General features: G+C 39.6%; 1 protein-coding gene across 1 annotated transcript in view; it reads right to left on the minus strand.

Moving 5' to 3' along the window:
- Positions 1 to 14,750, minus strand: part of GABBR2 (gamma-aminobutyric acid type B receptor subunit 2) — a 509,415-nt gene that overhangs the window by 300,262 nt on the left and 194,403 nt on the right. Inside the window, exon 3 of the mRNA XM_018565262.1 lies at positions 3,902 to 4,072. Coding sequence (XP_018420764.1) covers positions 3,902 to 4,072 — 171 coding nt within the window. The remainder of the gene's footprint in view (positions 1 to 3,901; positions 4,073 to 14,750) is intronic.

Consider the following 14,750-nt stretch of genomic DNA (forward strand, 5'->3'; position numbering starts at 1 on the left):
GTAAATCAACCCCATAGATTTATGTTTTATTGAAAATAGTACAAAATTACAAAAATAATTTTCCTGTAATTATTCCCAAGGCAGAGTGTATTTACTTTTTGTACTCCCATTTATGTACCTCAAAATATAATCAACAAAGTCTGCTGATTAAAATATCACATTTGTGTGGCTTTTATGTAAAATAGTGTAAAGGTAAAGTCAAAGTATATATATATATATACACACACACACATACATACATACATACATACATACATACACACTATATACTGTGTATATATATATATAAAAAAAATATATATACAATATAACCAATTATATATTTATATTTATTTTACTAATATTTTTTTCACCACAAACATTTTTTTTTATTGTTATCAAACAAACTTACAGGTAATATGCAACGTTACAGTATAAATCATTGCTGATGCAGCAGCTAGTCTAAATTTTATAAGAATACTACAAGTAGACTGACATAAAGCAAGTAGACTTGGTGATTCCAAAAATGTTAGATTTGGATCACAGAAGCAACATCTATTAGAACTCTTTATGTAGTACTGTCTGTACTGAGGACCATAAATTGGTCCTGGAGCAAATCACGTATTAAATGACGGGTGATAAAACCTACTAGGTAAACAGAGACTATTAGGGGGACAGCAGGGTAATAGAGTGGGAAGGTTATCCCTCTAAGGGGGATTATGGTATGAGAGGATATAGTGTAGGGTGTACAATAGCTCGTGTAGATCGGGTGAGTTTTGCTCTGGTTGTTTTATAAGAGTTTATCAAGTTGTTAACTGGGTTGGGTCAAAGTGTCGTGGTCCGGTGTAGGCGATCCAGGGCCCAGCAATCCAAGATTGCTGTTAGCTGTTCATTAATCATCGCATTAGTGATGCAATTTTTAACTTCCAGGTAGCTGAGCACAGGGGATTTCCAGGAACTGGCTATAGTTTGTTTAGTGGCCATGAAGATGTGGGAAATTAAACGCTGCTGATATTTACATATGCCTGTTATAGGTTTATGTAGAAGCGCCTCCCATGGGTTTTTACCTAAATTACATCCTAAAACAGTTTTGATTAAGGCATAAACTCAGATCCATAGGTTTTTAACCTTAGTACAGTCCTACCAAATGTGCGACATGGTGCTTAATTTCCCACAACCACGGACGCATAGTGGAGAATAGGATGGGATGGTCTTATGGATGCATGCTGGAGTGTATTACCATCGAAGTAGGACTTTGTATGAGTTTTCCTGTGTTAGAACATTACGGCAACAAGAATAGACTTTACTCCAAATTGCCAACCAGTCTGTTTCTAAAAATGGTGAACCCAATTCTTCTCACTTGGCTTGATATGCCAGAAGAGAGGCATGCAGATATTGAGGATTGTAGTAGGGTAATCAGACCAGGAGAATGAGGATCTTGACGACATTGGTGTTCAAATGGGGTAATAGAGTAAAGTGGGGTAGTTGATTGACACAATGATTGTATATAGTTGCATAGTTGGAGATACCAAAATAAATCAGTTTGTGGAATGTGGGATGATATTTCAAGTTGTGTAAAGGAATTAATCCCATGGGGCGTAAGCATAGAGTGTATAGCTGGAAAGCCAGAAGCTGTCCACCAGGAGAAAGTATTAGGTCTAACCATGCCTGGGTAGAATAGTGGGCAATGGATAGTGATAGAAGAAATAGATGTGGTGAAATCAGCTGACAGGTACATTTCACGGAGTCCCATATCCGTAGAATGTGTCGCATAATCGGTCCTAAATGAGGAGGGTGAAGCGAAGGCGGGAGCCAAGGTAAGTTTGACACTAGAATTGGGTGGATGTCCAATACATCTAGGGAGACCCAAAGAGGTGTGTCAGATTTAGAGGATAGAAGAGCAAGGGGGGAGAATTGGACGGTTGACTAGCGGTCGAACTCCACCCCATATAATGCGTAGTGCTTCTTGTTGTAAGATACGCAGGACATGGGCTGGTACAGAGATTGGTAAAACCCTAAACATGTACAAGAGCTTGGGTAGAAAGGACATTTTAATGGCATGGATGCGTCCTAGCCAAGATATTCGGAAGTCTTTCCAGGAGATAAGAAGGTGTTTGAGTTGGCGTACTAATCATGGATAATTTGCTTGGTAGAGCTCAGAATACGAAGGGGTCAGTGTTATACCCAAGTACAAAAGGGTGGAAGTCCATAAGAAAGAATATTGTTGTTGTACTTGCGATTTTCGCAAGTACAACAACAATTTTTGCTTATTACAGCTTATCATAACTAAACAGTCAAAAATAAATCTATATGTATACCCAGCTTCTTTACATTTTACAATGTTTGTTCCCCTTACTATCTCCACAGCCTTATACTGTTTACCATTCACCACTATCACAGATTTCCCGTTAAAGCCATTTAAGCATGTGATAATTGATATCTACCACATTTACTTTAGAAACTATAGAATTATTTCAGAGGACAGCTCATCTTAAATGTGTACAGATCATGTAATTTTCACTGAAACTAATAGGAAGAACTTCACAAAGCATTCAGATAGAGCAAGTACACAGTAAATATGTAGCACATATCTGGAGACACATGTAAAGAAACTACTCTAAGATGAACTTTATGCACACACTAAGGGGTCTATTCACGAAGCTGCCGAAGGATCTGGCCGGAGCTTCGGCTGATCCTTCAGCTAGCTTCGGCCCCAGGACCCCTTCGGTTCAGTAGGACCGAAGGGGTGCTGTACGGGCTATTCACAATAGCCCTTACAGTTCCCGAACATGGCCGAGCGGCTCGGTCGAGCCGAACGCATATACATCGGCTCGGCTGAGCCGTGCTGAAAGCCGAAGCTGGCCGACAGCCTGCTTCTGACAGCTGGGCGGAGCCAGCCGGGATCTTACGACTGGCTCCGGCCACTTGCCACTTGAGAGATCAGCGTCCCTGGTTACCTGCTAACCAGGGACACTGATCTCCAAACAGCTAACTCTCCCTAGCGCCCCGGGAGTCTCCTGCTCCCGGCCGCCAAGGAGAGAAACACTGCTGTGTCTTTTTTTTCTTTATTCTGACACGAGAGATGTCAGAATATAAAAAAATTAAAAAAATTCCCATTGAAAAGCATTGGTACATTGGTACGAAGCAAGCCGATGTACGGCTGATTTCAGCCGATGTACGGCTGAAATCAGCTGTACCAGCCTGAAGTGAATAGCCGAACAGTGTTCGGCTCACTTCACTTCAGGTCGGTCATTCACTCGGCAGCTTAGTGAATAGACCCTTAAGACTGCTTTGCCGATTTTTTCCTTTGATTACATAATTCATGCCCATGACAAATAAATTGAACACACAACACACAATGGAAACATTAACACAAGCATTTGTACAGCTAAAATGGAGTCCCCCAGTATGGAAATTTGCACTTAAAGTGGAACTTTAGCTGTTAAACACAAATTTGCAATCATGAAACTTTTTAATTGCAGATAAGACATGCTATGGGTGACACTTATCAAGCAAATTAGCAACACATTTAGATACAAATCAGGTTGCCTGTTACAAAAGGTGAGGAAATTAGCTGACGTCACTGGAATAAAGCAAAGGTTAAGTTTCACTTTTACACCATTAGAGTAAGTTTTAATAATCTACAGCATTAATTGCCAGTATGCAAGTAGTTTCACATGCTCATTTTTTTCTTCCTTGGCAGATTTTTGTTCTTGCTCCTACATTCCATAAAGTGTTAAAAAATTAATAATCTAGGATAATCAGGCCTGGTTTACCATTAGGTATATTAGGTCTGGGCCTGAAGAAGACAATATAGCCACAGAATGTCTCCAATCCTATATAAACCAGTTTACACTCTTTAACAACATTTCAATCTAGGTTAAGATAAAATAGCATTTCTAAGAACATGTTTTGATGTTACCTCTGAAAACCGTTGAATGTCTTGCGTTAATGTTCCCACCCTTTGCCATTTGAAATGTTTAAGGAACTTCACTATTGCTGGATTGACTGCATTGTCTGAAGGAACGGTCCGGAAAAAGTAGGGATATTTTTTCTTGTCTGCCAACACTGGAGTTGTGGCTGCAAATGATAACTGAAAGAAAACAATCAAATGGAAATATTACTATTTAACATAATAGTATATATATGAAACATTAAAGTTAAGCTCCAGGCGCATATAAAAGACACAAATGAAGGCAACTCTGTATACATTAATACATCATTAAATGCTTCTTTTTTTTTAGTGTAAGCAGTGTTAGTACCTGAATTTTTACCTATCTGTCTCTGGCATGAAAATTCCAGCTAAAGATAGAGAGAAATATATGTCCTTTAGGCAGCTTAAACAGCTCTTACATGTATTTTTGTTTCCGTATATTTAGCCATGAATACAGCTTAAATGGTAGAAGTATTTTTTTGTAGTCTTGTAGTTCAGGAAGAGCAACAACAACTGAGGAGCAATTCTGCCACTAATGACACCTTACCTATGTCAAAATGGATTAAATTCCAATAACATCCTGTAGAGACACTAGCTAATTGGTTAGAACTGCCTCCTCCAAAAAGAAAATAATTCTCCCTTCTACCACTTCATTGTAAATACTTAATCTCTCTTTTCATCTGTTAAAAATTGCCACTGATTAGAGATTCACTAATATGACAAAGCCTAAGGATTAAAGGGAACATGTAGTGGTTTTGTGTAAAATGTTTCCCCTGAGAGGATGCACCTATGGCCAACTAGGGTCCTCTAATTAAGCTGGGTGAAGGAAGATTGGCAGGGCTTAGTTCCATAACCAGGAAGGTTATGCTTTAAGTAACAACATAAAACAGTTTAAGGGCATAATAGCATTTCTGGCTAATAAACTGTACGAAAATAAAAAGTTTCCCTTGTAGTGGAGCTACCCCTGAACTGCAAGGGTTAACTGCTTGTTTATGCATGGAAGGTGCCCTTGCCTTATTGTCACATTTGTCTTTCCCTCTCTAATCACTGAGCCGCTGCATACCATCATGTTGCCCCCTCCTTGCCACGGGTCTATGGTGCTTTTTACTTACAGTATGTTTTCCAATTTGAATAATAATGGGCATCATTCACCCTGGAAAACTGAGGAAATCTAGTGGCAGGGAAGAAGTACAGTGGGAGACAGGTACTGCTGTGAAAGGGTACAGAATACTGCTGGGGGAGGTATTTTAACCACTTGCTGACCGGGGTGTTTATACCCCCTTCCTGACCAAGCCATTTTTCAGTGTTCAGCGCTGCAGTACTTTGACTGACATTTATTCCGTCATGCAACGCTGTACTGAAATGAATTTTATACAATTTTTGGGGGACAGATAGAGCTTTCTATAGAGTGGTATTTAATCACCACTACAGGTTTGTTTTTTTACTGTATAATAAAAAAAAGTACTGACAATTTTGAAAAAAAACCTGTTCTCCCTACGTTATATTATAAAACATTTATTATTACCCAATGTTTTGGTAAAATATAAAAGACGGGGTCACGTCGGGTAAATAGACACCAAACATGTCAAGCTTTAAAATTGCGCGCACCCGTTAAAACGCAAAAAACTACCATACTCAAAATTGACCATAGCCGACGCTTTAAAAGCTTTTACTGCTCATCAGTTTAGTGTGATCAGTGACCCTAGAATTATTGCTCTCATTCCGACGTTCGCGGCGATATATGTAACATGTGCGGCGCAATGGATGTAATCGCCGTTTTCGCACGTAGGCGGGCTTGACGCATGTTTGCGTGTGCGGGCGGGGCACTTTTATTTTTATTTTTTTTATTGCTTTGATATGTGATTTTTAATTTATTCATTTTTTTTGTAGCAAATTTTTTTAAACCTTTTTTTTCCACTGACCTTTATTGCTATCACATAGGGAGCAAGCAAGCTCCCTATGTGATAGCCAATTTGCAGTGCCAGGTCATCTTTATGGAGACATCAGGGGTCTTAAGACCCCTAATGTCACCTAGGGACCCCCAGAGAAGCTGATGAAGCAGAGACCTGCTTCACCAGCTTCTCTCCAGTTTCTGTGCCAGAGAGTGACACTGAATGCAGGCAGTGATGTAATACACATCACTGCCTGCATTCAGAAGAGGAGATCAAACGGAGCTCGTGTACTAAGATCCGTTTGATCTCTGGCCGCAGAGCTGCTGTGCTGGTCCCGGGCTCACACCGGGAACAGCGGAGCACGGGATCGCCAGCAGCGGCAGCGACGGAGGGGGGGCCCGCACACCCGACCGGATATTACAAGCGATCGGGCGTCTCTATAGACACCCGAACACTTGTATGTAAACAGCCACCGCTGGCTGTTTACATTCAAAGCCGGTTCCCCGTTTGTGCGCGCCGCAGAGCAGCGGGCACGAGCGGGACGCGATAGGAGACCAAAGACGCCCACACGCCGTCAAGAAGCCGCTGTCCGGCCATTTAATTACAACGGCCGGACAGCAGGTAGTTAAATAAAAGAAATAGACATATGGCCTTATAAGTGCAGAAACATCAGCAAAAGGAAAATAAAATGCAGTAAAATTAACTGGGGCAAAACATGGAGAAATTTGTGTTAAAGACCCATGCTAATATGCATTGGGGGGGAATTTATCAAAACTGGAGAAGATAAAATCTGGAGCAGCTGTGCATGGCAACCAATCATCTTCTCTCTTCAGTTTGTTCAGTTAAGATTTAATTGCCTATAATTGCCAGAAAGAGGGCTAAATGGCTCTATATAGGATTTGCCTGGTCCCACCTGCATTGAGCACAGATGCTTGGATAAGGGAAAAGATGTGTGCTAGATGGTGCACTCTGTTAACCGGATAAAACATACCTAATCTGATAGGTAATACTTGGTACATATATTGGGGGGAATTTATCAAAACTGGAGCCGACAAAATCTAGAGCAGTTTCCCATAGTAATCAATCAGCATCTCTCTTCAGTTTGCTCAGGTAAGATGTGAAAATGAGACAGAGAAGCTGATTGGTTGCCATGCACAGCTGCTCCAGATTTTGTCTGCTCCAATTTTGATAAATTCCCCTCATTGCGTTTAAAACGTCATACTATTAATGCGGTCTTTTAATAAATTAGCCGTAAGATTAGGGTAAATAAAATTCAAATAATTAAATATTAATACCCATAGCATGCTACTTGTTTACTTCCTAAATGGTCAGTCTGTAAAACTGTTAGTTTAATATATTGCAAAAAAGGAAGCTTTTATCCTCTAGAGAGTAACAAAGTATATTAACTCAGTAAACACTTATGAAATTTTTGGAGTCAGTGGGGAAAAAAGCAATACAATTATGAACACCTGGGAGCAATATATTTGTTTGAATATTTAAAGAAATAGCCATTTTCTTTCAATGAAACTCATCTTTTAATTACACATTGCTTTTATTTGATTTTTTTACCCTGAAAATATATATATTAAATATATAAAGTAGTTGCTGCAAACATACTAGATATATTTTCTAATATAAGATCATCAGTCATTCGCTTACAATAGTGAAGGCCTTTATGACTTGATAATATCATAAGAAAGCCATATTAACAGCATAAATCAGTGCTGCAAATTCAACAAGACATTTGAATGACCTATGTAGAGAGCCTTTTCCAAAAATATGAGTCTTTATTTTTTGTGTCCATATTTAGTCACAGAATGTAGAGAAAAATGTTTTGGTTGCAATGTCCGAAAGCTATACAATTTGAAATAAATTATCTTTACATATGCTGTATATCTGACACTGTACAGAAGAGTCTAAAGCTGTGCTTTAACATTTGAAAGTGAATCAGTGTTTTTCTTCAGGCTATTATTGTCACGCTTACAGTATCTGAATATGTCTTTCATATGTGTCAGTTATTGTATAAATAATACTAATATAAATAATAAATAAGTCAAAATAATGGATATCCATTTCTATACTAAATTCTGGTCATATTATTTTTGAATAAACTGTAAAAAAAATGTACCCAATTTATTTTGTCAAACTTTATTTACATATTTATATGGGAATTCACATATACATGGGAATGAAAGTGGACCTGAACTAAAAATATGAAGATTGGCTATGCCCAAGCTGTACTCTGCAAATCTAGTTTTTGGTCCTAAATTCCTCCTGAAAAAATATCAATGCACTTCATGTGCCTAGTCACTCTTGTGCCTGGAGCTTCATAGTTGTATGTATATGCAGTGTGAGACCTAAGGTATTATGCCTTTGACTTCTAGTCTCACAAAATTTGGAGAGAGATTTGGTAATTAAAGTGACATTAGTAAAAAATGTTTCCCCTCCCCCCAATGTTAATGTGAGCACTTACCTTAAATTATGTTTCTTAATCCTATCTTCTTCTTCTTTCCTGTCGTTTCCATCTGTCCCTCCAGCGCTGCGGTGGGTCTCCGATCCAGTGCTGACTCATCTGAGCTTGCTGGCAGTTCCTGTCCAACGGTGTCTGCATGCGGGTGCACGCGTCCATAGACTTACCTTGTGTCTCTCCTCTCGTCCCGGCCTAAAATGTGAACTGCGCATGCGTCCACCCCAAGGTGCTTTTTGGCCGCCCGAGGATCTTCACATTTTCGGACGGAAGCGTGCAGGGAAGACACAGGTGATTATTAACCTCTGTTTAAGCGGGTTATTTATTTTTTTTACACTTTTTGCATAGATCTACTGCTTGCTAGCAGTAGATCTATGCAAAAAAACAGAGGCTTTAATTATCCTTTAACCTACCGTACACTGTTCGTCTTGCTGGAAAGAAAGCTTTAGAGAAGGATCTCCCTGCTTATGCTCCATCAATTCTGTGGATGTATGCTTTCTGTACATCTTTTGTTATTTCTTGAATACTCCCCAACCAGTCATTAGATCACCATTTATCAAAGGGTAAGCCCTAACATGATGAAGAAAAGCAAAGTATTGCTCCTCTAACCAAGATGACCATCTCCAAACAGGAAGACAGCGTGGAACGAGGCATGGTAAGTTAATAATGGGGAAAAGAGCGGCTGCAGGGAGTCTACAGGCAGTACCGGTGACTAATCTTTTCTCTTATGCTTGTTTTTTTGGGGGGAACAGCTTCCAAAGTTTAGGTCCTCTTAAACTTTAACGCCAGTGTCAATTGTTAGATAAACATATTTATGAGGTTTATGTGGTTGACTAAGGCCTGGTTCACATCTAAATGTTCAAAAAATGCAGGGCAATAACGGAATCGCGCACAAACACAAAACAGGCTTGCGGTGCCATTCATTTCTAATGGCATCCCAAACATGCCTGCAAATCAATGGGGCCATGTGGCAAACGTGGTGCGCAAATGTGCGCAATCGCATAGAACTTTCAGATGTGATCCATGCCTTAGTGTTTAACAATCTAAAAAGAGCATGTATGTTTTGTTGAATTATTGTTTACAAAATGTTGATATTGAAAGAGAAGCAGAACTGGAGGTAAGCAGCTGATTACACATGTCAAATGCATATATGGTGAATGTTTTACCTGCTTAAAGATTTGTAATTTTGTTCAGTCAGGCTTGTGATTCACAACCTCTGCCCTAGTGCAAAGCCATGCATTAACAACCTTAAGGTGCCCATACACCTTACGATTATCATACGATAATCGTATGCAATCGCGTTTTCGTCCGATAATCGCAATGGGCAGTATGGGCAGTGTACAACCGCAAATACTGTACAATCGTACAACTTTTGACTTTTAAGCATGTTTGAAAACCTTGGCCAATCGTACAATTTTCGCAAGGTTAGTGGTGTTTACGTACATCTACACTGCTCATGCGCAAACAAAAATCCGTGCGGTCGATTACTGCAATTCGTCCAGGTGCATTTCTTTAATTACGACAATTGTACGACGGTTTGATCATCGGACGAAAAGCTTCATCTGATAATCGTAAGGTGTATGACCACCTTTATTCTCTGATTAGACTTTGCAACTTATAGTGTCATCTTTCTACCTTTAACCTACTCAACTACACAGTTGAGTAAACAGGCAGAATTCACAGTAAGCGGTAATGCTGAACTAGGAAAATCATTATCCCAGCTTTGCAGGATGGTACAGGTGTGTGTATCACAAGACTGATTGAACCGAATTACAAATCCACAAATTAGAACATGTCAGGTAAGAAAAATCACACACCCTAGGGTCTATTCGCTAAGCTGCCGTAGGCAGCCGAGTGAAAGACCGACCTGAAGTGAAGTGACAAAAGACAAAGAGCGCCTCCATCGCGTGAAAACGTTTTAATAAAGTGGGTTTAAACATGTAAAACCATACTCACAAAGGTAGAATTTGTACAGGCATGAATAGATAAAAACGTGAAAAGCTTAGCCCACCGGCTAATCTTCCTCCCTGAGGTTAACGTTTCCAAGGCCACGCCTCCTTCGTCAGAACCAATTGGTTCTGGCCTTGGAAGCGTGGGCTCGGAAACGTTAACCTCAGGGAGGAAGATTAGCCGGTGGGCTAAGCTTTTCACGTTTTTATCTATTCATGCCTGTACAAATTCTACCCTTGTGAGTATGGTTTTACTTGTTTAAACCCACTTTATTAAAACGTTTTCACGCGATGGAGGCGCTCTTTGTCTTTTGTTTAACATTATATTTTTTTTTATATATTTTGGTATGAATTTATTTTATTGTAAATATTCTTATTAATATTTGTAACAGATTTAAAAAAAAAACGTTTATAGTGTTAAAGAACTCCAGGATTTTGAAAAATGTACCCTTGAAGTAAAGGTTAATTTTGAATGGCAAGGGTTAACTGCTCATTTTCTTTAGAGTCTCAAATAAAGAAAAAATGCTCAAATACACGGCTGAGCCGTGCTGAAAGCCGAAGCTGGCCGAGCAGCCAGCCATTGGCCGGCCGACAGCCTGCTTCTGACAGCTGGGCGGAGCCAGCCGTGATCTTACGGCTGGCTCCGGCCACTTGCAGAGAGATCAGCGTCCCTGGTTACCTGCTAACCAGGGACACTGATCTCCAAACAGCTAACTCTCCCTGGCGCCCCGGGAGTCTCCTGCTGTGTCTTTTTTTTCTTTATTCTGACACGGGCATTGTCAGAATAGAAAAAAAAAAATTCCTTTCCTTTTCGTTCTCCTTCCCTGAGCAGCCCTGTTAATTGAGCTGGGCCCCTTCTTTATGTAAAGTCATGGTCATTGAACTCGCACAGGATAATATGAGTAAAAAAAAGTAAAAGAGCCCACATTTATTACTGCATGTGCAGCCTGGCTACAATAACAGGGGTTCAGTCAGGCTTTAACCCCTTGATGACGAGCATCGTGTTTTTGCGACATACCCCTACCGGCCTGACTGCAGCCAAGTTGGTGTGTTTATTCCGCCAATGCTGGTTTATTTGTATTCAATAAGTACCAAAGATTGTTTTGGGAGCAGTGATCGCGCCCTGTCGCAGTAGTATAGTTAGCTACAACTGCTTGAAGTACGCGAAGCCTCAGTGCAGTCATGCACATGGCTGCTGACTGCTAATTTTGAGAAAATTTGTGTAAATTTTAGGTTATTTTTCTCAAATAAAAATATGCAACAGCTTATTGTTTGCTGCTACGGCTTATAAATTGAGGTCAACTCCATGTGACGAAAAATGTTGAAGTTATGTGCAGATTTCGCTTTGTCGCTTTTTTGCGACATTAGGCAGTTATGGCTGCATATGAACAATATTATATTTATGTGTAATTTGCTTGATTACAAAAAAAGTAATGGGTGCAAAGTTGATATTTCAGTATTTTTTTTGATAAATCAAGGTTTTACCAGTGGAAACCTGTTCAGACACTGTGGGTCACTGGCCAGTGGTTAAACGTGGACGGCAACGCTGCAAACTCCCAAATTGTAAGGGCCATAGTGTAACCAAATGTTTGAAGTGCAATGTTCACCTATGCCTCAACAAGATAAAAAACTGCTTTTGAGAACTCCAAGAGTAAAAATATTTCTTCCCATGTGACTTTTTGTTGATTTTATGTCATTCTATTGATTTTTGCCATTTGAATTTTTTACCGCAGGTACTGGTCAATAACTTAATTTTATTACTTAAATGCCTAGTGTCGCTAATTTGCATCATACCTCATTTATTCTCCATAGTATGTGCTATATTCAAATTAACAATCTCCACCTTCCTTTGTATCTGCTTGAAAGCCAAAACACATATATTTTTTTTTTTAATAATTGAAAATTAATTCAGGCAAGGGGTTAAATAAGAAAACTAATGCAGCCACTACATCTATGGACTGCAATATATTGCAATTATTTTTGGTTTTAGATATCCTATAAATGTGATCAGTATCACAAAGAAAACATAAACTGCTTAGAACAATGACTAGCCACAGCCAAAACAGAAATTGCCAAATATCCACAGAGATGAGGGGCGACTTGCTAATTGTTACTTTACTTGCTTGTTTTTAAACTGCAGTACTCCCCACACACCTTACGATAATCGTACGATAATCGCGGGAAATTGCCGTTTCACAAACACACAAAATTTTAAGGCCTGTCATATTTGGTATTTATTTACCCGGTGTGACCCTAAATGTTGGCAGGTGCAGAAGTCTCATTGGGAGCTATAGAAAATTCTTGTTTGCAGTGATTGTCTCTAAAGGTTGTACAACAAAGTCTTAAGGTCCCCACACACCTTACGATAATCGTACGATAATCGCGGGAAATCCCGCGATCGTACAATTATCGTAAGGTGTGTGGAAGCCGTGCAACCTCTACTACTGTAAGGTCGCACGACTTTAAACTTATGAACATGTTTGCAAACCCGTCGAGCATCGTATGATGTTCGGCGGGTGTGTAGCATGTTCGTAAGATAAAAGCCGGACGGGCCGGTGTGCGCAAGTGCACACTGCCCGTTCGGCATTGCGGTCATCGGAAGCCCGCCCCTCAGGGGGCGTGGCTTGTGATCATCGCAAGTATGATCTGCCTATGCAAGATAGGCAGATCGTACTTTTTTAAAGTACCTTACAACCATCGCAAGACAAAAGTCTTGAGATGGTTGTAAGGTGTGTGCCCAGCCTTAGGAGATCGGTAAACTTTGTAAAGCACATTAGCATATTTCCCATTAAGTAACCTTAGCTTGACTGTGGCCTCTAAATAGGCATCTCTGTTTTCCAAAGCACCTTTGAAAGAAAATCAATTGCATTCTTGCCAATGTATACAAAGCACATGGTATGTATGCCTAGTGAAATAACAGTAATATCACTATATTGGACTAGAATATTAATAGAATTTAACCACATACATTATTCAAGAAGAGATTTTTATAAAATCATTAAGAACAGATGTGATTCTGCATTTTCTGAAGTCCAGTTACATAACAGCAATCTTTATTATTTTTTTATATTTTGTTATACAAGTTAAACCGGCGCACTAAGGAGAACATTGTTGTAAGCTCTGAGAGTTCAAGTACAGCATCTATCCGTGTCTTTTTATGATGCAACTGGTTCCACTAAAATCAGTTAGATGAACCTTAAAAAAAAGAGCATGCTTACATGCATCCAAACAAATACAAATTTAGAATGAAAAATATGGAAACATTTTTGAAAATTAAAATTCAGCCTTGCTAAAACTTTTTCTTTTGGTTTTTGATAAAGTTGGAAAAGATTATAAACCCTGTCAAGTTTTTATTGTTTAAACTTCATGGCACACTAAGAAAATGTATCAAAACTGGAGCAGGCAGCATCTGGAGCAGTTGCCCATGGCAACCAATCAGCTTCTGTCTTTCATTTTCAAAGCTTAACTGTACAAACTGAAGAGACAAGCTGATTGGTTGCCATGGGCAACTGCTCTAACTTCTGTCTGCTCCGGTTTTGATAATTTTCTCCAAACTGTCAAAGACATTGTGGGTGCTCGGTTAACGATAGTGCCAAAAGCTGCATTTACGCCTATAATTGCCAGAAAGAGGGCTAAGTGCCTGTTCACATGACGTCCGTTTTGTGTGCTGACCTGATCCGTATGCTCCTGCACTCAAAATGCATCCCAATGTATCCCTATGTGTTTTATGGGCTACAGTTCTCACGTGCGCAGTCCGTTCAGGTTACCACAGAAAAATACTGCATGTCACATTTTGTACGGTCAGGAAACGCAAACGCCTCAAAAACGCATAAAGAATGCACTGCACTGCAGCTAACATACTAACAGCCCCACTCCAGCAAAAAAAAAAAAAATTTTTTTTTTTACTGGAACGCATCAAAAACGCGGCCAAAACGCACTGCATCAGTAGCACTGCGTCTGTAGATCCGGGCCTGATCAGGACCTGAAACTCATGTGAACAGGCCCTAAATGGATATGCCTGGTCCTACCTGCATTGAGCACAGGTGTTTGGATGAGGGAAAAGATATGTGTGCTAGATTGTGCAGTCCGTTAACCAGATAAAGCACACCTGATCTAATAGGTATTACTTGCTACATATATTGTGGGGAATTTATCAAAACTGGAGCAGACAGAATCTAGAGCAGTTGCCCATAGTAATCAATCAACATCTCTCTTCAGTTTGCTCAGGTAAGATGTGAAAATGAGACAGAGAAGCTGATTGGTTGCAGTGCAAATCTGCTCCAGATTTAGTCTGCTCCAGTTTTGATAAACTCCCCCCATTGTATATATATTACCTGACTGCTTGAAGAAGGATCATATCAGGTCTAAAACTGTTACTGCTTGTCCCACATGTCCCACATAAACCCTCAGTAAAATTGTTTTATTTACACGTGGCATGTTGACTCTTTTGGTTTATTAACTTATTTACTAAGTTAACATTCACTGTGTGCAGTAATCAATCTTTTGCTATACTGTGTGTGTGTGTGTGT

Source organism: Nanorana parkeri, unplaced genomic scaffold (genome assembly GCF_000935625.1).
Source record: "Nanorana parkeri isolate BGI_ZX_2015 unplaced genomic scaffold, ASM93562v1 scaffold825, whole genome shotgun sequence".
Lineage (NCBI taxonomy): Eukaryota > Metazoa > Chordata > Amphibia > Anura > Dicroglossidae > Nanorana > Nanorana parkeri.